The sequence below is a fragment of the Nelumbo nucifera genome, chromosome 4 (assembly GCF_055504915.1).
Source record: "Nelumbo nucifera cultivar China Antique chromosome 4, China Antique-T2T, whole genome shotgun sequence".
NCBI lineage: Eukaryota > Viridiplantae > Streptophyta > Magnoliopsida > Proteales > Nelumbonaceae > Nelumbo > Nelumbo nucifera.
In genome coordinates, this window is record NC_142652.1 from 80,728,987 (window position 1) to 80,756,471 (window position 27,485).

General features: G+C 35.2%; 1 protein-coding gene across 1 annotated transcript; it reads right to left on the reverse strand.

Moving 5' to 3' along the window:
* Positions 1–15,345: 15,345 nt before the first annotated feature.
* LOC104606214 (ethylene-responsive transcription factor RAP2-2-like) lies at positions 15,346–17,172 on the reverse strand. The gene is made up of 2 exons (XM_010271311.3): positions 16,600–17,172; positions 15,346–16,471 (listed from the first exon to the last, which is right to left on the reverse strand). The coding sequence occupies exons 1-2, from the start codon at positions 16,769–16,771 to the stop codon at positions 15,657–15,659; spliced, it is 987 nt and encodes a 328-aa protein (XP_010269613.1). The 5' UTR covers positions 16,772–17,172; the 3' UTR covers positions 15,346–15,656.
* Between the last annotated feature and the right edge of the window lie 10,313 nt (positions 17,173–27,485).

Genomic DNA, 27,485 nt, shown 5'->3' on the forward strand with positions numbered 1-27,485 from the left:
AGTTTGGTAAAATTAAAAATTAATAAAACTTATGTTTGAATTTTACTTGGACTATCTTGGCCTACTTGGGTTGAACTCATACCAGCTCTACCCAGTTGAAAATGTCATAAGGCTCTTAAAACACAATCTTCCTTCTAAAACATGTGTCTATCCACTAAAAAAAAAACACTCATTTCAAATAATGTAAGATCCATAAAGTAGGTTATTAATTACAAATGAAACTTTATTTAATCTCTGATATTAAATAGCAAATTTATATAAAAATATCAAATAAAATAATAAGCTAAATTTATAACATAAAAAGTTGGTGTGAAACAAAATTTATTAGAATAGATGAATGAAAAAAATATTAGGATGCTAGCCCAGTGCTTTGTCAATTACAAAGATGTAAGACCCATGTTAATTTTTCTAATTTAATTGTTTATAGTTAAATAGTAAATTTCAAATTAAATGATACTTTAGTTACCTCTTACTTAGTATGGGGTCATTATCTAGATAAAACATGGTAAGTCTCTTAAATCAAATAAAAAGCCTAACATAAATGTCTAATATAAATAATTTAAAATTTTGAAATAATTCAGATTAATGATCCCATACTTGGTATGGGGGTCATTCTTAGTATATACTATTCTAAAAAGTATGAATGTTGAAAATGTAATTCCAATTAAAGCATTTCACCTCATTTAATCCCCTCTCATTAAATCTTGTATTTCTATTATTAATTCCCATTCTCTCTTGTTAAATCCACATTTAAGTTAACTTTTCACTAATAAATGCTAATAATTAGATCTATGTCCATTACTTTTAACAATATAAACCCATATATTTTAAAACTTACTCAAAAATAAAAGTCATTCTTTGTCCAAGTGATGACTGATGACTATGCAATTAAACTATCCAAATTAAATTGGCCAACCCATGAAGTTATAGTTTGATAATAAAATTTTTAAATATAAATAAATATAGAAAATTACAAAAATGTAGAAAAAATAGATACATTTATGATACTTTTTTATCAATCAAATTAAAAAAAAAACAAGTGTAAAAAACATGAATTCTTTTTCTTGATGATGAAAATGAAATACATATTTAAAACTCACCAGAAATGAAATTATTTTCCTATTTAGTGAAGATAAATAGTTCAACTTTTGGGTCAAAATTATCAACCTTTAATGTCATAATTAAGTAATAAAAATTCATAAAATATAAAAAACACAAAAATTACAAAAAAAAAACATTTAGGCACATGTACAATATCATATATTTAACACATTAAACAAAAAATAAGTGTAAATAACATTATTTTTACATATATAGAAATAAAAAGAATTATAGAAAAGTTGGGCACATCTATAACATCGTTTTTACACTATTATTAGAAATATGAATAAAATTGTCGAACTTTCTTTTGACTAAAATACCCATTTTTTGAATTTCATCCCTATGTAATTGTGAGGCTTAAAATGTAGTTTGAAGTAGAATTTTCACCTCATTCAATTCTCCTCTTTAAGTCTTACATTTTTTTTTTGAAAAATAAACAAAAAAATATATACAAAGAAGATAAATAGTGAAAAGTATATACTAATAAAAAAGTATACCCAAAACTTTATAGCTCAATATGATGTGCTTAGGAAATCAGATTCGGGTTTTGCAATCTGCATCCCATTAATAGTGAAAAACAAAAAATATAAAAAAATATAATGACATGAATTTTATAAAAATTTTTTGGTAGATTATTCTTGTTATTATCATTATCTAGAATTGCCAGGTGAAAAAACACGTGCACACTTACTAGTCAAATATAAAAGTGTGAATGCTATGTGATATTTTTTTATTAAAATTGCCCTCAATTTCTTTGTTTGGGAAAGGATATAAAAGTCATTTTATTATAGTTTTAATGGCAGCTTTAATGGCTTCTATAATGGCCACATTTGTGTATTTAATCCATCTCTAATTATTGTAAGGGTTGAAAGTGAAATTTCAATCATTACTTTCCACATCATTAAATCCTCTCTCGTTGAGTCTTATACTTAAGGTATTAAATCTTATTTTCTCTTATTAAATCTTATATTTTTAAGTTATTTTTCACTAATAAATGTTACTAACTAGATCTATGTCAATATTTTTAACAATATAAACTCATATATTTTAAAACTGGCAAAAAACAAAATCATTCTTTATCCAAGTGGTGGCTAAGAAATTCAACCATCCGAATCAAATTGATCAACCTATGAACTCATAGTTAGGTAATAAAATTTTTAAAATAGAAATAAATATAGTAATTTACAAAAATATAAAAAAAAATAGTTACATTTATGATATTTTTATTAATCTAATTAAAAAAATAAGTGTAATAAACAAGAACTATTTTTATTTATAATGAAAATGAAATGCATAATTTAGAACTAAATAAAAATGAAATATAAAAATTAATAATAAATAGTTCATCTTTTGGGTTAAATTTGTTAACCTTTCAAGCCATAAATAAATAATAAAATTTAATAAAATATAAAAATACAAAAACGAAAAAAGCACATAAATTTTGTGAAAAAAGCATTCAAGCACATTTGTAATACCATGTGCTTATCATATTAAACAAAAAGTAAGTTTGAAATATCAGAATTATTTTTACACACAAAAATACAAAAAAGAAAATATAGAAAAAAAATTGAACACATCTATAATTCTATATTTACACTACTATTAAAAATATGTGTAATATTGTGGAACTTTCTTTGGACTAAAAACAAGGTTTTATTAATCGATCCAGAAATGCAACCACTTTGGCTTCCGGTTTTTGGGTCAACGGTTCAACTATCTAGTTTGAGAGAAAGAGGTGACTAGTTAAAGGTGAGAAGTGAGAAAGAAGAAGAAGAAGAAGAAGAAAATGGAGAGTCACCAGAGGTGGTTGTCACCAAGTTTACCAATCATTGTTGTAAAACTGTTATGCCTTGAGAAGAAGAAGAAGAAAGAACCACCACCAATGGTTATCTCCATATTCATCATCACCACCATTACAATACCATTTGCCCTCCTCTTACATCTCTCTCATCTTTCTAAATTTCTCTCAGATTCCAGATCGTTAGCTGCATTGGTGTATCTTAGAGTTTAATATAAGATTAGTGTTTAATCTCTCGTGTCTTGCATCCATTTTTTTTATTTTTTATTGGGGTTGCAATTTTTTTTTTTGCTATTACAACTTAAAAAGAATCATAGAAATTAAAAAACTCAAAATCAAAATGGAAAAAACTAAAAACCCTAACTAATTTTTGCCATCGGGAATAATCGAACAAGTTTATGAGATATGAAAGATTCTTTTTTCATTTTCTTATTTTTAAATATTAAAAATTTTAGAAATAGTTTGAAAACAACCCAGGAACGTTAATTGGGTAAAAAATTTTAATGGTTAAACCGTTTGGATCAATAGTTCTTTAATCATTTTAACGTTTCACTATAATCGAGGCCTTCACACTAGTTGTATCCTTTGGAAACCAATCGGGCCTTGTCACAGTCAATGGTGCCATTACGTTTTCATTTGATACGATAAACCCTTTTGCAGCCACAACATTAGCATTGGGCTTGGGTTGGACCAAATCCCTTGTACCATTCTGTAATAATGCACCAAAATTCATCCTATATAGAAGCTCTCCAATGGGCATTTCGATTAGCAGATGAGAAGCACGTGGGTTCAACCTCAGGTAGAGGATACTTAGACTAGTAAAGACCAAAGAATATTTTTCGTCGGCTGAAAAATACAACCTTTGGCCCGTGAAGTCATAGGATGAACATTTTGGGCCCGTGTTGTCAATAGGTGACGTGCAGGGGCACATGAAAGTGGACGAATCCAGGCTGAACCAAGACAAACTCAGATTGGGCATGGGCCCATGAGCTGAATCAGTAGCAGGCCCATTAGATGATGGATGCAATATAACTAGCGACAAAAATGGTGTTGTGGGCCTTACAGAATCTGTAGTGGATGGGCCTGAAGAGGAGAACTTGAGTCTTTGAAACGGAAGGAGTATTCATTAAGCTCAACATGCATAGTAATGATGTAGTGACCAGTTTCAAGATCCAAACATTTATAACTCCAATGAAGGGGACTGTAGCCCATCTTGGTTCAAAGTATCGATACAATATGCGTATTGGCAATATCGTATCGGTACTTAGAAATGCCCAAAACTTTTTTTTAGTTTTTTTTTTCAAACTTTGGTTTTTTTGGGAAGCTAAAAATAGGACTTTTTTATTAAAAAAAGTTGGGGTTCCGAAACACCTGGAAACATGTGTTTCGGAGCATATAGTTTTCAAAAGATACGATACGATACACCCGATACGGGGCGTATCGTATCGATACTTTAAACCATGTAGCCTATAAAAACACATGGTTTGGATTTGTAGTCCAACTTGTGATTCATGTAAGGTCGAATTTATAGAAAGCATAAATAGCCAAAGGTTTTCAGAGATTTATAGTCGACAATCTTACCAAAAAGCAATTCATAGGGAGTCTTGCCATGGAGAGCCTTCGTTAAACAGCCTAAATTGGTTGGTGGAAGATGCAACCGATGTCTTTTCCCTATTAGACAAGCTGAACAAAAAGATGAAGACATGCTGGATACTCACTACATGTTTAACTACTACTGATGACAGATGTCCAAGACGTTTATTGGAAGTTTGAATACCAAGAAGTGCAACATTATTCGACTCATCAGCTTTATTCATAAATAAAAGGTAGACAATAGAAGCCATTCTTAGTAGTCGCTCGAAGTAGAGGTGTTATCGATCGTCGATCCTTAATAACACAAGTATGAGGGTGAAACTCAAAATAAACATCCCTATTAGAAGCAAATTGAGCCACAGGAAGCAGATTCCATTGATCGAATATTTGGCTCATGTAGTATGTCTTTCAGAAGTAAATACGAGAGGAAGATAGAACCAGTATGAGAAATTGTTCAACCTTCACCATTGCCAATAGTGACCTGATTGGGATTGGTGTATTCAGAATGTAGCTTTAGTTTGCTCAAATCCGAGGTCATGTGGTTAATTGCCCTAGAATCTAGGTACCAACAATCATCATCATTTAAAGCATTGAGGGAGGCATTATAAGATACTGGTGTAGAGTCATTGGGTGCAGTGGTCTTCTTGGAGTTCAAATCAGACCCCCACAACGTCCCATAGGACATCCTAGCCATGTATTGAGAACATCTCCCATTGATGACATCATCATTTCTGGTATTATCATCGAGAGATGTTCCCAATACACGATGGGGATGTGCTGTAGGACGTTGTGGGGGGCTGATTTGATCTCGTCTTCTTGGGCTTAGGTTTGAATTGCCGATTGTAGCGATGGTGACACTAGAAGACTGAGTTATTACAACTCCAACAGATCTTATAGGGGTTATTAGCATATTTAGGCTTCCCACTGCTGTTAGAATCCTTGGAATCTTTCTCAAGCTACTGGGGATTTGGGTTGGAACTCTAGAAGATAGAGAAAATTTCTCTGTATTACTTCAACGTAAACTGACAAGATACATGATGACTATTTATACAAGAACCAGACCTATACAAAAACTGCTACGTAGTAAACTCCAACTCAGCTAATCTAACAAACTAACCAACGTGTACAACAAACTAACAACTATACTAATAGACTAACTAACCGTAGCTAACTAACTAACCATTCAAACAAGTTGGAGCTTGGGATTGATGAAAATCAACCAAGCCCAACTTGGAAACAATGGAATGGAACTGAGGGCCAACAAGACTTTTAGTAAACACATCTGCAAGCTGTAACTTTGTAGAGATGTGTTTAGGAAGAACGAAACCAGCTTTAAACTTGTCACGCACCAAGTGGCAATCAATTTCCAGGTGCTTAGTACGCTCATGGAAGACCGGATTAGCAGTAATATGCAATGCCGCTAAATTATCGCACCAAAGAGAAATTGGCAAAAGAGAATTGATTCGAAATTCCTGTAATATGTAACTGATCCACTATAGCTCACAAACAGTAGTAGCAGGGCTGCGATATTTCACTTCTGCTGAAGATCTGCTGACAATGGATTGTTTCTTGGTTTACCAAGAAATCAATGAAGAACCCAGAGATATACAGTAGCCAGTGAGTGATCGACGAGTCTCCTTACAAGCTGCCAATCTGCATCATAGTAGGTTTTAAGAGAAAAATCATTTGTAGATGGAAAGAACAAACCTCTTGAAGGGGTTCCCTTGAGGTATTTGAGAACGTGAAGAATTGCCTCCCAATGAGCCTTGGTAGGAGATTGAACAAATTGACTAAGTTGTTGAACAGCATGAGTAATATCAGGGCTAGTTAAATTGAGATAGAGTAACTTGCCAACAAGCCTTCGATATTTCTCTGGTTCATCCAATGGAACACCAACAATAGAAAAATGTTGCCCCTTTGGCAATGGTCTAACAATAGGTTTTACTCCAAGAAGACCAACATCTTGCAAAATGTCTAACACGTACTTCCTTTGGTTAACATAAGTGCCACCTGACCCACTTGCAATCTCAAGGCCCAAAAAATACTTACCAAACCCCATATCCTTGATAGTAAATGTATCATGTAGAAACTGTTTAACCTTTTGAATTTCACTTTCATGAGTGCCAGTGACAAGAACATCATCGACATATACTAACAAATCTAAAAAAGAGCTTGATGTGCTCTTTGTAAACAAACAATGATCATGTGCACTCTGTGTAAATCCATAAGCTTGAAGTTTAGCACAAAACTCAACATTCCATTGGCAGGAAGCTTGCTTTAAACCATATAGAGACCTCTTCAACAAACAAACTTCATGTGGTTTTGCTTTGGTATAACCCTGAGGAGGTTGTATAAAAACTTCCTCATCAAGATAACCATGTAAAAAGGTGTTATTAATATCCAATTGATGCAAAGCCCAATTTTTGGTAGTAGCAATAGCCAAAAATATCCTCACTGTAACAAGCATGGCTACTGGAGAAAAGTTGTCCTTGTAGTCAACTACTTCAATTTGATGGTAGCCTTTTGCTACCAACCTCGCTTTGTATCTATTAGTGGTACCATCTGGCAAATACTTTACCTTATAAACCCACTTCGATCCAATGGCCTTTTTTCCAGGTGGCAGAGGAACCAACTCCCATGTGTTATTTGATTCTAAAGCCTGCAACTCTTTGTTCATAGCCTCAATCCACCTTTCATTTTTGCTTGCTTGATTATATGAATTAGGTTCAGGAACAGATGACACATTGGCAAGAAAAGACATATAGGTGTTAGTGAAAAGAGGTGATTTATGGTAGGGAAATGTTGGTGGTGTATAGGCTGAAGAACCTAGTGATGTAGTTGTATTCGAAGTTGTAATAACGGTAGGCAAGTCAGTAGGAACAGTTACATTAGACACAAAGTCATTCATCCATGCTGGTTTAAATTTTTGTCTAGTGCTATGCCTTAAAGTAGGAATGGGAATATCTGAATGATGTGTGTTAGATGAAGATTGAATGGGGTTCAAAGGCTGTATAGGATCTGAAATAATGTTAATATGGATAGATTCAATAACAGTAGAAGGAAAAATAGTAGGAATATGATCAATAGCATGATCAACATTCTGGTTTAAAGGAGTTGTTGGCAAATGATTTGAATCGAAGACAATAGGATCATGAAAAGGAATAGGTAATGATATTTCACTGCTATCATTAGTAACATTTGAAAAAGGAAATACATTTTCATGAAAAACCACATCTCGAGAAGTATAAAACTGATGAGAATCTTCATCATAAACTCTATATGCCTTTTGACCTATGACAAATCCAACAAAAACACACCTATATGCCCTGGCTTCAAATTTATCCTTATGTGGCCTAGTGTTAGTTGCATAGCATAAGCAACCAAAACACTTAAGTAGACTATAATCTGGTTTTTTGTTATGTAACACTTCATAAGGGGTTTTCCAATCTAAAACACTAATAGGTAACCTATTTAGGATATAACCTGCCATTAAAAGAGAATGGCCCCAGAATTTTATAGGCATATTTGCCTGAAACATTAAAGCTCTAGCTATTTGTAAGAGGTGTTTATGCCTCCTCTCAACAATGCCATTTTGTTGAGGAGTATAAACACAACTCTTTTGATGCACAATTCCTAACTGATACAAGAAAGTTTGACATTCATTGCTAGTAAACTCAGAACCATTATCCGTCCTAATGCATTTAACCTGTTTCTGAAATTGATTTTTCACCATTTGAAAGAAAATTTTCAATGTTTATAATGTCTGATGTTTATGTGTAAGTAAAAAGGCCCAAGTAGCTCTGCTACAATCGTCTACCACAGTAAGCATGTAATGTGCCCCTGTAAAAGAAGCTTTATGGTAAGGTCCCCATAAGTCTATGTGCAGAAGATCAAAAATAGAATCTGACCTAGTATTGCTAAGTGGAAAATACAACCTATGTTGTTTTGATTTGTGACAAACATCACATGGTGAAAACAGTGTTGTATCAACACCATTTAAAAAGGTAATGTGTAGTAATGATTTCAATAAGGCATGACCAAGCCTGTTATGCCACAAAAGTTCAGAATCTTTATTCAAATCATCAGTAGCAGTACAAGGAAGATTGACTGAGTTACAAACAGAATCAAAAGAAGATTTAACTAAGTCAATCTAATGATTACAAGAAACAAAAAAATGTAGTATCATGGAATGAAGATTTGTCTAAAATGTATAGATTCCCAACCACTTTACCAACTGCTAGAACAGCTTCAGTTTGAGGGTCCTGTAGAATACATTTGTCAGGATGAAATACAAATTTAATTTGTGCAGTCTTAGAAAGTTTTCCTATTGAAAGAAGGTTAAATTTGAAACTAGGGATATAAAGTGCATCGGCTAAGGTCAGTTTAGGGCTAAGATGCACATCACCTATTTGATGAACAAGTTTAACAGATCCATCAAGTAGAGAAACTGGAGTAATTTGTGTTACTGGTTTTGGTCTATGAAGTAGTTTGAGGTTAATAAACATGTGGTTTGATGCACTCGTGTCTATTATCCATGTTCCACAATCCAAATTATCAAATGAACGTAAAGCAAAATGAAAAGCAGTACTAGAATTTTTACCTGCAAAATCGTCAACATGTGTGAAGTTAACATGATTGCCTTCAATAATAGCCTTTCCCTTCATCATCTTTGACAATTCCTACTGAATCATCTCTAACAAAGATACTTGTTGATCAGTTGCTTTGCCAACATCACGATCCATGTTAACATCCAAAGGATTATCAACCATATTTGCCACATTTCTTCCTCCTGCAACCTTGCTTCTTTGCTCTTTATGTTTCTTATACCACTCTGGATAACCATGCAATTTGAAGCATGTATCATTAGTATGACCGCCCATACTACAGTGATCACAAGACAACTTCTCATATTTCTCATTTTTTTGTCATTATAACTTGACTTCTTATGCTTTCCTCTTTCAGCACCAAATCCTCTTCCCATAGGTGCTCTTATAAACATTGCTGAATTCTCAACATTCTCAACCAAGTTAAGATGAACCTCTCATTGCTTCTCAACTCGCAAAATCATTGAATAAACCTTGTTGAGTGAAGGCAGGGGATCCATAACTAAGATCTGGTTCCTCACATGATCAAAATCATCACTTAGGCCCATTAAAAACTGCATTAGACTGTTAGAACAAGCAAGATCTAAAACATTCTTCGCAACACCACATGTACAATTCTTACAAGTACATTGTGGTATTGGGTGCGCACAGACCAATTCATCCCACTGTTTCTTCAGCTTTGTGAAGTACTTCACCACTGACTTACTTCCTTGAGAAATAGTATTTATTTCTCTTTGGATCTAGTAAATTTGCGGTCCATTAGATTCACCAAATCTCTCTTCCAACTCCAACCAAAGTTCTCTAGCAGTTGATAAATAGAGAAAAGCTTACACTATTTCCTTAGAAATAGAGTTCAAAATCCATGATCTAATCATACAATCCACACGAATCCACTGATCAGAATCAGTAGAATCTTCTTCTGGCACCACACACCTTCCATCGATGAATCCGAGCTTCACCATAGCTCCTAGGGCTATCTTAATCGATCTACTCCAAGACAAATAGTTGTTACCTATTAAAGGAGTCGTGACAAGTTGCATTCCTGGATGATCCAAGTTTGCCAAAGTCATTGGATCTCCATTAAAGGTACTTGTCGTTTCCTTGTGCACAGTTGCAGTTCTAGTTTGAGGTGCAACCACAACTGCTGGATCTTCAATCACTTCCATTCTTTCAGCTAACGCAAAACCAAAACTCTACTATCTAATCTTCAAAACAATCAACAAGGTGGAGGTACAGGTAGATCTGGATCGATTTGCTCTGATACCATGAAAAATTCTGGAGAAAAAGAAAACTAGAAGATAGAAAAAATTTCTCTATATTACTTCAACGTAAACTGTACAAGATACATGATGACTATTTATACAAGAATCAGACCTATACAAAGCTGCTACATAGTAAACTCCAGCTCAGCTAATCTAACAAACTAACCAACTTGTACAACAAACTAACATCTATACTAACAGACTAACTAACCGTAGCTAATTGACTAACCATTCAAACTATAAATTAAATATATAATCTGTACATGGACGAATAATTAGCAGAGGGAAATGGAGGCAAAGACTGCATATGACATTCGATTCAGATCTCTTCAATGATCAAGAGAGCCTGGAGCTCATCAAAGCAGTGATCATTAGACCGAATCTGAATGGATGTAACGAAAGCATCGTATTCAGCCTCGAGCCTATTCAAAGCTTGGTGAAAAATATCCGAGTCTACAAGAGACGACCTAGTGGCGGCCAAACTGTTTTTGATTTTCTAAAGGTAAATGTGCATTGAATCACCATCCTTTTTCATAAGAAGAAGGTGGTTCCAAAGTTGAGTGATCCAAGCCTTTGATTTGGACCCCTATAACTTCTCCAAAGTGCACCAAACTTCTCAACATGTAGAGCATCCAACCACTGGTTTGGTGAGAGTGGCAAGGGGTCAATTGAGCATAATTTGGTCTTGTTTGACCCACGATTAATAAGCTAGATTGAGTGTGGTATTATCCGAAACATGCTGAGAGAGTCGTGGGAGAGGACCATCCACATATCTCGTTAGTTCTGCTCCAACTTGTGCTGGAAGTATTTGAAACTTCCAAAGCAAATAGTTACAACCATCCCAAATTTACTAGAACGACAGTTGGAAAACTATCGTTTCCAAAAACAATAGGTGTGGAAGTTGTTGTAGGGATATTCAAAATTTCAAGAATCTCTCTCCTCCCTCTCTTGGTTTTGTCTTTTCATCTTCCCACCCTTGAGTGCATGGGAAGACTCCTTGTCCCACATTGCTTGGGAAAGGAGTGAAAGTAGAGTATATTTATAATTTTGCTCTCTTTATGGGTAGGGATCTATAGGAGGAGAGCATTATAAATATTCCATGCATGTGAGGGGGGGTTGAGGGTGCTTTTCACACGTGCATGCCGATCCGGGGCATGGGCATGGGCATGGGCATGGGCATGGGCATGTGTGCGTGTGCGTGTGCGTGTGCGCATGCGCGATGCACCGAATCGCTTTTACTTTTTTACCAAATTTGAATTTTTAATTAAATGTTTTGCATCTACTCGAACAGATGTCTGTTTGAATTTCAATTTTTTTTTCAAACAAAAACGTTTTCTCTTTTTCGTGTCTCTTCTTCCTCCCTGTGCCTCTTCGAATAGGTGCACTGTTTTAAAGAGGCTCCTGTCTAAAAGGACACCTTTGTGTCCATTCAGGTTTGAGACCAGTCTACAAAAGTGATGTTAGTCGACCCAGTTTCACGTAGATCAATTGTCAACAGGTCTTCTTCTTTGTCTTCTCTGTAATCTGAGCATCATCTTTTCTGTGCTTCACGAAGGTCTGGTAAGCGAGTGCACGCCTACCAGTAGCATGTTGCCTGTTTTATCTTAGCGACCGATTTGTGATCATCCGGTTGCACCATAGGGGGCAGATGCGGTTTTATGGAGAGTGACCAAGTGGCACGACTCAACCCTCCTTCTCCCTGCCATTCCCAGTTTTGAGATTTTACAACATCACATCACTGCAACTTCGGTTTGGAAAACGATTATCAATAAGTTCCATTCTACCTTTTTTATTATTTTTACAACAGAAGATGGTTGGGCATTTGTTGAGGTGACTGCAACGGATTGAGTGGACATGGTTTCAGATTGGCGAGGCTTGATACCATCAACGACACAAGAATTTGGAGTGGAAAACCGACCATAGAATTGGTGATTCAGTTATTGGTAATCAAGGAGATAAGATGCAACAGATTAATTTCAGAGATTTACTCTGTTTGGTTAGTTGATATACAAATCAAGTTGTACAAGTTAACCTAGTTAGTTATGTAGGTGCCATGGGTTGTGTTGAATTGGATCGACCCATTATCTTCAACACATATATATAGATACACGTATATACATATATATACGCATATATACATATTCTTCAATGAGGCCTATGGGTTGGGTTTCGTGGAGATGGAAAATGGAGAAAACTATCATCCCTACCACTCGAATTCGTTGCACATGATACGCTTGAAATGAAACCCAGGCCCATCCCCATCTCGATGGCATTAATTCAGACGAACATATTCTTCATTGTTTAATCATTTTAGGAAGCATTGAACTTCTTTTGTCGTAAACTTGTCGCCTTTTCCGGTATTTTCTTTGATTAGAAATTTAGAACCCAAAAGTGTCATTAACTTGAGCAGAGAATAAAAATGTGAGAGGGCACAGAGAGGTTGAAGATGGACATCGTGTCTGTCTATCTCTGACATGTTGCAATTCATTATCGAAAGAGTCGAACTTCAATTGTAAGTTCCGGCCGAGATGGGTAGCAGCTTGCTCAATTTTACTTATGACGCAGTGAAACATGGAGCAACTTCTAAGGTTGGTTCCATTGGTTAATCAATAATAAATCAAAATTAAAACGAACTAAATATGATTTTGATGTTGTACATCCTGGACTTAAATCACTACAAAATAACTTCAAGGAGTTGTAACTCCTTGTTAAACAACTAAACATAAATATAACATCGACACCAATTTTACATATAACATTTTTTAGAGTACATTTATTATTTTTCAAATAGTAACTCATTATTGAAATTTATAACTTTATAAATATTAACAAGAATTATTCCCATTTTTTAAGAATTAAGATTTTTGTTTTATTATGTTTTTTGTTGTTGATGCATTTTTTATACTTAAATTTTTGCAACTTATACGCATCTTAATTTTTTCACTACATCCATGTATATCCAAAGTATATGTTAATCTGTTTCTAATAAAAACATTTCTAATATTCTTTATATTTTTCATACTTTTTCTTCTTTTGACAAAAGAAAAGGACAATGGGCTCAATTTGGAAAGAGCATAAATACAAATATATACAACATAAATATGCATTGGTCTATTATTTATCAATGCATAAATATAATGTTGTCAAATACACATAAAAGTGAACCAAAGTTTAAATTTACTCTGAATCAGAATCTATACTTCATTTAAAGCCATATTACGAAGTTTTTTATCAATACAAAGTTATAAACTATTAGTTTTTCTGATCATAACAAATTTTCCTTGCTAATAAACTTATTATCTTCCCAATTTACATACTTTGAACTTGATCAAGGAAACTAGTTCCATGGAATAAAAGAATATGTATTAACCACACAAATATGTATTAACCTTGGCGATTTGACAATCCTTCAATCAAATGCCAAAGAATATGTATTAACCACACAAATTACTGTTTGACCGAGATGCCCAGACAAGGATTTATTCTAAATATCGATACGGGCAGTCTATATCGGTGTTTTTTCAGATATGTTTTATTTATTTTTTTTAAGGAGAATGACCAATCAACCCAAATCAGAATTTATACTCTAAAGTAGTGAAAGAATGCATCCTGACCATGAATTGATGTCAAATTCATGGACAGGATGTAGTTTATAAGAGGGAGAGGACTAGTAATAAAGGGGCTGGAATTCAGAATTCTGCATCGGATCTCCATTTTTTTCGACACGATACGTAAATAATTATCATCTACGTAGATCCACAAGGTAACATAACCGTCTGGAATACGGGATGATCATATCCTCCACCGAAGCCCCACTTGAGTCTTGAACGTGAATGCACGGGCAAGATGTGGTTTATAGGGGAGAGGGCTAGTTGTAGGCGGCTGGAATTGAGAATTCTGCATCGTGTGTTTCCGTACTTTTCCCTTGATTTTGTTTTCTGAGTGCGGAGATGCGCTGTGTATGGCTGTATCCTGTATGTACGGTTACAGGACACGAGTCCAGTGTTGGTGATTGGTGACCACTGACCAGTGAGCGGTGAGCGGTGTATAATTAGCAGCACTGATTGATGCGGATCACTCATATCTAGGCCGTTGATTGCTTCAAACACGAAATGGAGAACACCCTCCAATTCTTCTGCGTGGGACCTACCGATTGATTCTGATCCCACGCACCAAAATGTCATCAGAGCTCCACAAATAATGACACACGTGGCATCTGTACACTATCGCTTTTGCTGATGTGGCATTTTAAAAAAATAAAAACAAAACCAACCATGAACGATGTTTATTATAAGCAAGTTATCTGTCACATGGTTGAACTTGAGTGCAGTGTACGTGGTCAGTCAGATTCAATAGTACTGACCCCAAAGCTGTGGGCGCCTCCAACGGTTGTTCGGTACCACCGGCGCCGTTGGATAGTTAGATGGATGATGCCAGGGGCGGAGATTGAAATAAAGTGGAGGCATGGATGGATAAAAACATGTCCCAGGTCCCACGCCTTGAGGATTGAGTCCAGCCTAATCTATTTCACTCTGCCAAACACTCGCTACTAATGACGTCATCTTTCTTTTCTCGTGTCCCCCCCCCCCCCCCACCACTCGTTTCTTGCTTTTTTATGAGTCATGACCTTCACCGCTTCACCATTAATCAATTCATTATCTTGTCTTCCTCCCTAAATTCCTGTATTTTTTTTTTCTACTCCAAAAAAATCATTTTTTAAGCGAGAGATCAAAATATCTCCTACCTGCAGTCTGCAACAGGAGACAGACACACACCTAACGAGTAACGATATTATTAAATTTTATACAAAAAACAGAAGAAAGATAAAAAGCTGTTGCATCCGTTGATTACACAGTATGACCCATCAGATCTTTTCAAGTAATTATATCACAGATTATCAGCGCGAATGATAGTCTTCAAGGAAGACGAATGAACAGTAAATAACAGGGACTATCTCTCAGCTTTGTCATAATGAAAGAAGAAATTGTTGGAAGAAGACAATAAAATGTCATAATAATAATAATACAAAGAAATCAAACTAAATACAGTTAATTTGGGAGAAGATTCAGAAGCCTTAACAGAGAGAAAATTGAAACCCATTGACGCTTTCCCCGTTTGATCCATCTATCTATTAACCAAAAAAAAACAAAAAACATTCAAAATCTTATGGAACTACATGCACCATACCGACACCATCAAACGAAGTTTCTCCCAAATTATATAGAAGTTCGACGGATGACAAAGGAAATAGGAAAGGAAAAAAAATCATGCGCCTGAGAAAACTGATGAGGCACAACATTACATAGCTGTTGAGACCATGGCGGCAGAAGCGGCAGGAACATCATCGAAACTCCAGAGGTCAAGGGAGACCCCTCCCGCAATGTTCTCCTGAGCTGGATTCGGCGCTGTCGTGGGCTGCTCGACACCACCATCGAATGGAATGTGATAGAACTTCATGTAAGATTCGAACGCCATTAGCTCCTCCGAAAGCTTCTGTACTTCGTCATCTTCTATCAATATCCCCTTGTTGCTTTCTCGTTTTGGTTCCAATAACCCCTCCCCCTTCACCTTCATATTAACCTGTTGAAAACAAGCGTCACCTCCGTCCTGGTCGCTACCCATCATGCTCGGAGACGAAGCTGCACCCTCCGATCCAGATGCAGAGCTCGACATGTCACCGTGAGGGAGAAAGACAATGGGGTTTGGGTTAACAGGAGGAACGCCGCCATAGTAACCATTGGCAGGAAACGCTTGATTCAGATGAGCGGGAAATCCAAAATCCGTATTCTTCGGGATGCCACCACAGTAGGTCTGATTATACAAAGGCTGAGGGTTTCGATGGGAGGGCACCTGGGCATTAGGAGCTGAGTATTCATCGTCTTCGTTGGGAAAATTAACCTTGGCTTTCTTTCCTCTTATCTTCCTTGCTTCCCTGTCATAAGCCCTTGCCGCCTCTTCCGCGGTGTTGAAGGTACCCAACCAAACCCTAACCCCTTTCCTAGGGTCACGGATCTCGGCCGCCCATTTGCCCCATGGGCGTTGTCGAATCCCTCTGTACAGATTCTTTCGCTTTCTCTTGCCGTTGTTTTCACCAGCAGCACCGTCACCTGCATCTGCATGAATGAAGTTCACAGTGAGTCAAAAGGTTGGAGAAGAAAATAAAGCGGAGCGTAAAGATAATGGAGAGAGAGAGAGAGAGAGAGAGAGAGAGAGAGAGAGAGAGAGAGAGAGAGAGATTCGCCTGCAGGGGAAGGGAGTTTCTTGGTCTCTTCTTCTTGACTGAAGCGGCGGAAGTCGGATTCGAAGTCGTCATCAGTTTTAGCGAAGGGCGAATTGGGCCAGAGGTCTCGAGCGGTGACACGGCGGTTTCTATTGCGAGGGATGAAGTCGGCTATGATCGCACCACCACACATTTTTCAATGTTTGCAGAGAATAGAACGAAGAGATTGAAGAAGGAAGAGAAATCTGAGACACTGAGAGAGAGAGAGAGAGAGAGAGAGAGAGGTAAAGTCGGTTCGTTGTTGTTGTTGTTGATGAACAGCAAATGAGTTGAGGCTAAAATGGTTGGGGCTGGGGTTGCTTTTGTACCCGTTGAACCGCTGGTGCCAGCAGTACAAGCTGTACTTTCGTCGCGTCTATCGTTTTTATTACTTTTTTATTTTATCTTGCCACAATTTAATCTTGCGTAGTGCGCAAGACTCAAAGACAAAGGCCCCTTTTCTTCCAGAAGGGCCATGGCTCGATCCGTTTACGAGTTACGACGCACTCATAGAGAGTCATAGACTCATAGGAACTAGGAAATGACCAAAGAAGCCATAGCGGATAGCGGTGTGGTGGCCATTAATAAATAAACTATAAAGAGTTGATTTTTTTTCTCGCTTGATCGTTAGTGTAATAACGATAAATGAGTTTGTTTTTTCTTTTTTCTTTTTTCTTTTTTTGGTAAAGAAAATGAAGAGTATGGTCAGTATCAGTACCTGCCAAAATTGACTTAAATCCAGTGAGGACGGACGAAACATCAGATACTACCGTGGTAGTCCTAATTTTTATCTTGCAACGCAGAAAGCACGTTCTATAACATGAAAATATCCCAGGTCGGTTCCACCAAATCTTGCCCACAATACAGAGTTTTTATAAGCTCAAACGCGTAATAGACGAGACCGGATGAGCACAAAAGCAGTTATTTGCCACGTAGACATATGATATGGCATCGGAAGCCACCTGTTCTTGTTAATTTGTGCGTCCAACTTGTTGCACTAGGTTTAGACCAGTGGGGGAAGATCCAGTGGTGAAATACTCCTTTTGAAGATTGAAGATTAGTAAACGAGAGTGAAACTACATAAAGTATTATTATTTATCAAATTCAAAATTAATGGATGGGTTCTGATTCGTCAAAACTCTTTCCATTACCAGATTATGGTAATGGGCGCATTTAAGAGATTAATGGATGCAGTTAAAAAAATTACAAGTTGCTTATTGGCTTGAGCAAAATTAGGGAATCCGAGAAGGTTTGGAGTTTTAATGGGATTCGGTCATTATCCATTTGATTGATATTGATGTTGATCTTTATACTTTGACCCACAACCGCATTTCCTGTTTATTTTATGCCGGTCGCATTTTTGACAAATTTAATTTGCATGCTCCTTTCTTCTCCGGTCGTCCGATCGTTGACCAAGCCAAAATCCCACGACTTACGACCTTTTAAATTAAAATAAAAAAATATAGAAAAAATAAATAAAAAGGAAGAAACATTGACAAGGCCAATGTATAAATCGTTTCAGCCAATTAATACACGGAGTCGGAGACTGGAGCAGGTTTAGTTTAGTTTCCATGGTAGGCAGCTATTAGCTAATAGGGGGTTTCTTCGACTCAAAAAAAGACTGAATTAGGTTTTAAGTAGAACGCCATAAAAGAACGAGGGAAAACCAAACAGGGTTTGATCTTAAGTAAAGAAAATTCATTTAAAAATTAGCAATTTAGCTTAAACAAATAAAAATTAAAATATATATATATATATATATATATATATATATATATATATCTTGATATCTTAGAAGAACTTTGACCAATAATACCAGTGGTTTTGGTTACCATGATCGATTTTTTTGTATCATAGTCGGACTCTGTTTTTATAGACATTCAAAGGAAAAATATATCATGTTTTCTTCTTTTACATTTATTGTTGGTGGAAAAAATTCAACATTTTACGCATTGATCTCTTGTTTGAAAATTAGAACTCGGACTCTGTGATTGAGATTAAGTTTTGTTATTTTCACAATTCCTCTCATTTAAATATTTAGTAAAAAATGATGTTATTTGAGGATTCAATTATGATACCAGAAAAACTTGTAACCAATCAGGTTGAATTTATCAAAATTCAGGAAGGGTGGTTGTTCAAAGGCCGAAGCTCACCTGGTATCATGTTTTTCTTTCTTGGTAGCATATAGTTTTCCTTCTTTAAAAGTATAAGTTAGGGGTTCAAAATGAATTGATCCAATTTGAAGTCGGATCCTATTTTTATCAGATATAGATCTATATCTCCATTTCCTATCTTTGGATCGAATTATTCGATTAAAAATTGGATGGGATGGGATTGGAATCACCCTCTATCCTATCCAATAAGAAATTGGGGCATGGCATTCCCTCCTCGTTCTTATCCCGTAGTCAAGATACTCTAGGGTTCAACTATGATATGGAAAAGATATGATATTCGAAAAACTTTTGACCAATCAAATCAAATCATAAACTTTATAGCTAATTAGGTATTATTTATCAAAATTCATGGATGAGATTTGATTGGTCAAAACTCTTCCAATACTATATCTTTCTACATCATAAATTTTCCCTTTATTATTTCAAACATGTAATAGATGCAATGTTTTATTATTTCTTTCAAATAGGAGCGTGTTTTCATCTTATCAATGGGTTAAACTACGTTGACAATTGAGGTGTTGCTAAGGCTCAGTTTGCAAGGAGTATAAACACAAATATGTGCAGTACAAATTCATAGAAAATAATATAAAATACATAATTTTACACTCTACAAAATTGTATTTATACGCCTTTCAAACTAAGCCTAAGTTTCAAAGGTTGAAGATCGATGAGAGCAAACAGGTCTTCTATTTTACTATTTACCTTGAGGGTTCATCAGTTACTCATTTTCAAGGTAAACATCATAGTGATTGCATTTATTGCATTAATTTTTTATGCATTTTTTCCAATTCAAACAAGCAATGTCAAAGTCCAACCAAAGTACATATTTGCCTTGATTGGGTAATTGCATTACATACAATTGCTGCCTTAACAAACATACGAACTGTGGTTAAATCGGAATCAAAGTAAACCAGGATTTTTACTTACCCATTTTCACTCATTCATTTACACCTCCGTTACGTTGACACTACAAACCAACAGAGTCTTATATTTGGGCCGATAGGTTTTAAAGCCTTCCTCTCTATAATTAGAATAATAGATACTCATTTTGAGCTTTCTGGAACTAGAACTAGAAGGTTCTCAAGAATCACAAAACTCGTATTAACTTCCAAATGGAATTTCTACTTTTCACCACACAAACCAAATGATAGGATTGTAATACCCTCAACTTTCTGGTTTATCAGGTGTCAATTGTACTAGATTTGGTCCAATCCGAACCAGTCAATGTGAATCCATTACAAATGGATCAGTCCAATTCAATCAATGAAAACTATTGAAATATTTTGGAAATTTTAGGAAAAGTTATTACATTTGATATATTTTAGAAAACTATTGAAAAATTATGTAATTTTTATTATAAATAATTGAAAATTATTAAATATAAATGAGTATGGGAAAGGAAAAACTGTAATTTGAACCAATAATTACACAAATTATTAAGATAAATTAGTATAATATTGGAAAAAGGAAATTATTGATTAATTTATGTTAGAAAATATAAGATAAATTAGTGTAATTCTATAAGCAAACCATTTAAAAACAAAATAAATTATTTAATAACAATTTAAAAACAAATTTGAATAAAATTTTCATAAAATTACATTTCTAAAAATTAAAGACAATTTGGTGTACGTTTAGAAATTTACCACACGGCTAATACTCAGTATATTCTTTTGATCATTTTTGTCATCAAATTGAATATTAGATTGACGGGGAGTGGGTGTTTTGCCTTGAACCCGCCCAACATTCGGGACGGGGCGGGGAAATTCGAGGATTCTCTATCCTTGATGAGGAGTGGGTGCCTTGCCCTAAACCTGCCTAACAATGAGGATGGGGCGGGGCTGGGGTAGAGTGTCTTGACTACAAAGTGGGGACAGGGATGGGGTGCTCCGCCCTAAACCCACCCTATTGTCATTCCTACATAATTTTTAATTATTAGTGAAATTAATTAAAATGTTAGCTTTTGTAATTATTTTTATTTATTTAAAGTCAATCAAAAATTCATTTAATAATAATGAAAATAATAACAAATTTTAAAATTTCTAGAAATGATTAATAAAATTAAACTTATTAAAAAATATTTGTTCATATTAAATTAACAATAATTATTTTATGTAAATAAACATTAAATAAAGAATAGAATTATTAAAATTTTAAATATTAGCAATAACTTAGAATACTTTTAGTTTATTAACATCAAATTTTGATTATTAGTTTATCAATTAATTAATAGTAAATAAAACTATTCAATCTTTCAGATTTTCCTCCACTAGTAGAAATATATAGCAAGACGGTCCACATCAGCATGCCTCTCCTTGCTCCATTACCCCCACCCTACATTCTCCTTATTTCTCTCTCCTCTCCCCTTCTCACAACTCCCACTAAGCCCTGTCACCATTCCCAACCCAACCATCTTAAAATATTCCTAGAATCTCTCTCATAAGATATATCATTAAAGTCGTTACGTATCATGTTACCCCCACTCTCCAATAAATTCCTAAAATCTCTCCCCCAATCTATATCTACTTTCTCTCATTTAAAATATTCATATTAATTAATAAATAGTTAAATACGGTTAATAGTTAATCCAACCCAGATTCAATGAGTATTAAATAGTTTTGTTAGGAAAAGTTAATAAATACAGTTATTAAATTACCAAAAATTAAATATACTTATTAGTATGGTTAGTAAATTACCAAAAATTAATAATTATTTTTATTAATTAACTCATCATGACTTTTTAAAATATTTTGGGTAAATACTGTTATATTCATGTTAATTAACAATATTTTAGAAAAATTGAAAACTCTTTAACTAATTTTTCTATAAAATTGGGAATTATATATAACAATTATAAAAAAGTATAAAATTTTAGTTAATGTTATTATTATAGTTAATAACCGAATGTAGATCGAGGAATAAAATATTATAATGTTGAAATTTACAATATATAAAATTTTTGAAAGTTTATTTAAAATGTATTAAATAATTATTGAAAATTATTGGAATACTTTGAAAATTTTAGAAAAAGTTATTACGTTTGATAGATTTTGGAAAACTATTGAAAAAATATGTAATTCAAATTGTAAATAGTTAAATATAAATGTGTAAGGGAAAGGGAAAACTGTAATTTGAACCAATAATTACACAAATTATTAAGATAAATTAGTATAATATTGGAAAAAGGAAGTTCCTGATTAGTTTATATTAGAAAATATAAGATAAATCAGTATAATTCTGTAAGGAAACCATTTAAAAAGAAAATAAATTATTAATAACAATTTAAAAACAAATTTGAATAAACTTTTCAAAATTTTCATAAAATTACATTTTCGAAAATTAAAGACAATTTAGTGTACTTTTAGAATTTTACCATGTGGCTAATACTCAATATATCCTTTTGATCATTTTTGTCATCAAATTGAATATCCGGTTGATGGGGAGTGGGTGTCTTGCCTTTAACTTGCCCAATATTGGGGACGGGAAAGGGAAATTCGAGGATTCCCCATCCTTGATGAGGAGTGGGTGCCTTGCCCTAAACCTGCCTAACAATGGGGGGCGAGGATGGGGTAGAGTGTCTTGACTACGAGACGGGGACAAGGATGGGGTGCCCCGCCTCAAACTCGCCCTGTTGTCATTCCTATATAATTGTTAATTATTAGTAAAATTAATAAAAATGTTAGCTTTTATAATTATTTTTATTTATTTAAAGTCAATCAAAAATTCATTTACAAATAATGTAAATAATAACAATTTTTAAAATTACTAGAAATGGTTAGTAAAATTAAACTTATTAAAAAATATTTGTTCATATTAAATTAACAATAATTATTTTCTGTAAATCAACATCAAATAAAAATATAATTATTAAAATTTTAAATATTAACAATAGCTTTGAATACTTTTAGTTAATTAACAACACATTTTTATTATTATTTTATGAAATAATTAATAGTAAATAAAATTATTCAATCTTTTAGATTTTCCCGTACATCGCATGGGTCTCCACTAGTAGATATATATATCAAGACCGTCCACGTCAGCATGCCTCTCATTGCTCCATTACCCCCACCCTGCATTCTCCTTGATTTCTCTCTCCTCTCCCCTTCCCACCACTCACACTAAGCCATTTCACCATTCCCAACCAACTTCCTAAAACTATCCCTAGAATCTCTCTCCTAAGATATCTCACTAGAGCCATTACTTATCATTTTACCCCCACTCCCCAATAAATTCCTAAAATCTCTCTCCCCAATCTATATCAATTCTCTCTCATTTAAAATATTCATATTAATTAATAAATAGTTAAATACAGTTAATAGTTAATCCAACCCATATTCAATGAGCATTAAATAGTTTTATCACCAAAAGTTAATAAATATGGTTATTAAATTACCAAAACATAAATACTCTTATTAGTGCAGATAGTAAATTCCCAAAAATTAATAAATATTGTTATTAATTAACTCATCATGAATTTTTAAATTATTTTGGGTAAATAATGCTATATTAATGTTAATTAACATCATTTTATAGAAATTGAAAACTCTTTAACTAATTTTTCTATAAATTTGAGAATTATATTTAACAATTATAAAAAAGTATAAAATTTTAGTTATTGCTATTATTATAGTTAATAATCGAATGCAATAAAATATTATAATGTTGGAAGTTGCAAGATATGAAATTTTTGAAAGCTTATTTAAAATGTATTAAATGATTATTGAAAATTATTTGAATATTTTGGAAATTTTAGGAAAATTTATTACATTCGATAGGTTTTAGAAAATTATTGAAAAATTATATAATTTCCATTGTAAATTATTGAAAGTTATTAAAAAAATGAATATAGGAAAGGGAAAACTGTAATTTGAACCAATAACTACACAAATTATTATAATATTGAAAAAACAAAATTATTAATTAATTTATATTAGAAAATATAAGATAAATTAGTGTAATTCTGTAAGTAAACCATTTAAAAAGAAAACAAATTATTTAATAACAATTTAAAAATAATTTTGAATAAATTTGCCAAAATTTTCATAAAATTATATTTTTGAAATATACCATGTGGTTGATACTCAGTATATCCTTTTGATTAATTTTTGTTATCAAATTGAATATTGGGTTGACGGGGAGTGGGTGCTTTGTCTTGAACTTGCTCAACACTAGAGACGGGGCAAGAAAAATTCAAGGATTCCTCATCCTTGATGAAGAGTGGGTGTCTTCCCTTGAACTTGCCCAGCACTAAGAATGAGATGGGAAAATTCGAGGATTCCCCGTCCCTAATGAGAAATGGGTGCCTTATCTTGAACTTGCTTGACATTGCGGTGGGGTGGGGATGGGGTAGAGTGTCTTGACTATGGGGCGGGTATAGGGATGGGGTGCCCCGCCTCGTTGCAATTCCTATATAATTGTTAATTATTACCAAAGTTAATAAAAATGCTAGCTTTTATAATTATTTTTATTTATTTAAAGTCCATCAAAATTTCATTTAAAAATAATAAACATAATAACAATTAGTAAAATTACTACAAATGATTAATAAAATTAAATTTATTAAAAAATATTTATTCATAATAAATTAATTAACAATAACTTTGAATACTTTTAATTAATTAATAACAAATTTTAATTATTATTTTATCAATTAATTAATAATAATAAATAAAATGATTCAATCCTTCAGATTTTACCATGCATCGCACTGATGCTCGCTAGTATTATATACATGGAATGGTGATGTCGGTCGAGAAGGGCAGGAACAAATTAGAAGTTGTGATGAAGATACACTCATTGTGTCATTGTATAAAACTGTTCTATATATCTTCCAATAGGTACTACGCATCATTAGTGCTTTGGTTGTGGATTGTTATCCGAAACAACGCAAATCCATTTGATGCACAGGGTTCAGTCACTGCCTCTACCAACCTTGCACCTAATAAATCAACCAATCCATTATTTATTTATAACTATGCCGCCTTCAATATTTTATGCAACAATTAGATTTAAATTAACTTGTCCTTATCATTTGTCAGAAGCTAATAACTTTGGATAATTGCCGAAGTCGATATCCAAAACAGTTTTATTTCAAGGATTAGCTCCAAGACTAAAAACATTCATGTCGAGACTTAAGATTAAAGTCTAGAATTAACCTAGGTGGGCTGTATCTGAGTATCTCTCGACGTCTTAGGGATGATGAATTCGGCACAATCATATCGAGGTGGGCCCCCTTTGTTATTGTTCGCATCGCTGATGACAAAGAAAAGGGCATCGATCGGTTTTCGAAGAAGGAAAATTTTTCACAGGTTGGGTCATCAAGCAGGAAACCACAGTATACAAACTCACCTATTTTTGTCACGTGGAGGGACATCGTGTCCAATCCAAATTCCTAAACATCCATTTAATGGTTTATTGAATTTATCTAATAATGTTTAATCCCGCTCCGTATCAGAATCAGACATGTATCCACGATGACTTTTGGAATTAATATTATTAATGAGTTTTCAACTTTTCGAATATAAGATTTACATAAAATGGGTTCATTGTAGAGTAGTGTACACACGTGTAATTTTGGGGAAGCTGCACCCTTGGCTGCATTACGGGTTGCGACAACTAACGAGGCGCGGATGAAACGAGTCCGGACTCGGTAAAAAAATATTTTGTTAATGGAATTGTGGATAAGGAAGTCATTCTGGTAGGCGGTAGCGACTGCTTTGCGCCTTATTCCGGTGTGTCATTTTGCTGGATAAAATGTCTGTCCTCACAACGAGCCAGCGTTGGAAATTGGAATTCGCGATTTTCCACCGTTGTTCGGTGGTTCGGGAGGAGGAAGGAGATCAACAATATCTCCTTTCCTTATTTGATATATTGAAAAAGTTATTTTTATTGATATTAGGGAAAATGTTGCCCTTATCGATTATAATTCCTTTTTTTTTTTTTTCTTTTTGGCTAAAAGTCGATTTACCCGAAAAAGTGAGTTATGGACTTATGGTTCCTTACATAACGACCCAAACGAGGAGGAGCCATCACTTGATTAGACCTAAAAGCAGGGTTGGGTCACAGGTCACAGCCAGACCTATTCATGGGCCGGGCCGGGCTGGGTTCGGGTCAGGCTTTTACTCTTTATTAACAGAAAAATGTTAGGCCTGAGCCTGAGCCCGGCCCGATCAACGGGTTTACAATTTGGGCCCGAGCCCGGCTTTAATAAAAAGCCCGAAACCCGACCTAATAAAAGAAATTCAAATTTTTCCCTATTTAAATGAATATTATTGATGGTACGCAATCCGGCCGGTCCTAACTGTCAACGACCTTGCCTCTGAATGGAGCTACAAGGAACCTGAAACGAAGAAGAGGAGGAAACTCCGGGGGGAACCCGATGAAATTGCACTGAAGCTCAAGTTAGAATTCTCTCAAAGGCAAGATAAAACCAAATGGCGCAAAGTTCACATACCTTGTTCTTGGGGGGTAGAGAGCCTTTTATAACCACCACGTGCACTTACTTCTAAGCTTCTGCCAGGTTGGATATGATTATCTCTGAGCTCCTGCCAGTTCGGGTGTCATCCCCTCTACTGGATAGAACCGCCACTGCTTTCTTTGTCGGAGCCGTCTCTGCGACTGGTGATGACGGTGGCAGGTGGCCGTTGAAGTGCGGCTGTCAAGCGTCAGACACCAAGTCAGTCAGGTGCGCCGCCCTTGGATACGGACCTCCTCGGTGTCAGGTATGGTACGTTTGTTCAGTTCGGTGTCCTCGAGGCGAAGTGCTGGAGTGGTGAGCGAAGTGAAGTCTTGAGTTCGGATAGGGGAGTGTCCTGAACTGCCATGGGGCAGGCCAGTTCGGGTCGTTGCCCTATGTGAGGCTCAGGGCCTAAGGGAGAGTTCGGGCTCCTTGTAGGGAGTTCGGGCTCTTAGTAGGGAGTTCAGACTGCTAGTTCCTCCTTTTGGTGCTCGCGCCTTGCGCGCGCTGGTGTGCTGAGTTGTTGCCTTTGCCACGTTTTGAGTGATTACGAGGTCGGGCCAAATCTTCCTTCATCAATTGCTCCCCACTCCTCGTGCTAAGGGTCTTGCCCTAGCGCGGGGAGTTCGCGAGGTGGCGGGTGGATTTTTCCCGTACATCGAATTTTGGTTGACTGATAGCGCGAGGTGCGTTGTCTGGGTTCTTTGGGTTCCTCGATCGCCCAAAAGACGGGAAATGCACCGACCTGCCTACAAATGCTGACAGACGTGACAGCACGCGCCTTATTTCAAAAATTCAAAAAGCGCACCGCTGGGAGACGTGGCAGCGCATGCTTTATTTCAAAAAAGCGCGCCACTGGGAGATGTGACAGCAGACATCTTTTCAAATTAGAAAACATGCCGCTGCCGCCTTTAATGTGAGGAGGCATGCGCTTTCAGTTTCGAGAGACGTGTGGCCAGTCACGTCTCAGTCTCAGGAGACGTGTGGTCAACGTGACTGCGAGCCGTCGGATTGGCTTTGATCTGAGCCGTTGATTCTTGGTTACTGTGGGTATAAATAGTGGGGGACCGCTGTCGTTTTGTCACTTCTGCGCTTTGCTTCTTAAGCTCGCGTCCAAGCTTTTAGTTCGCACTCAAGATTTTTAGCTCGTGTTCAAGTTTCCGCAGTCCGTTCAAGCCTTTTTCCGGGTGAGTACTTTCTTGGAATCCATCTTCTCCTCCCGATGTCTAGCTCGG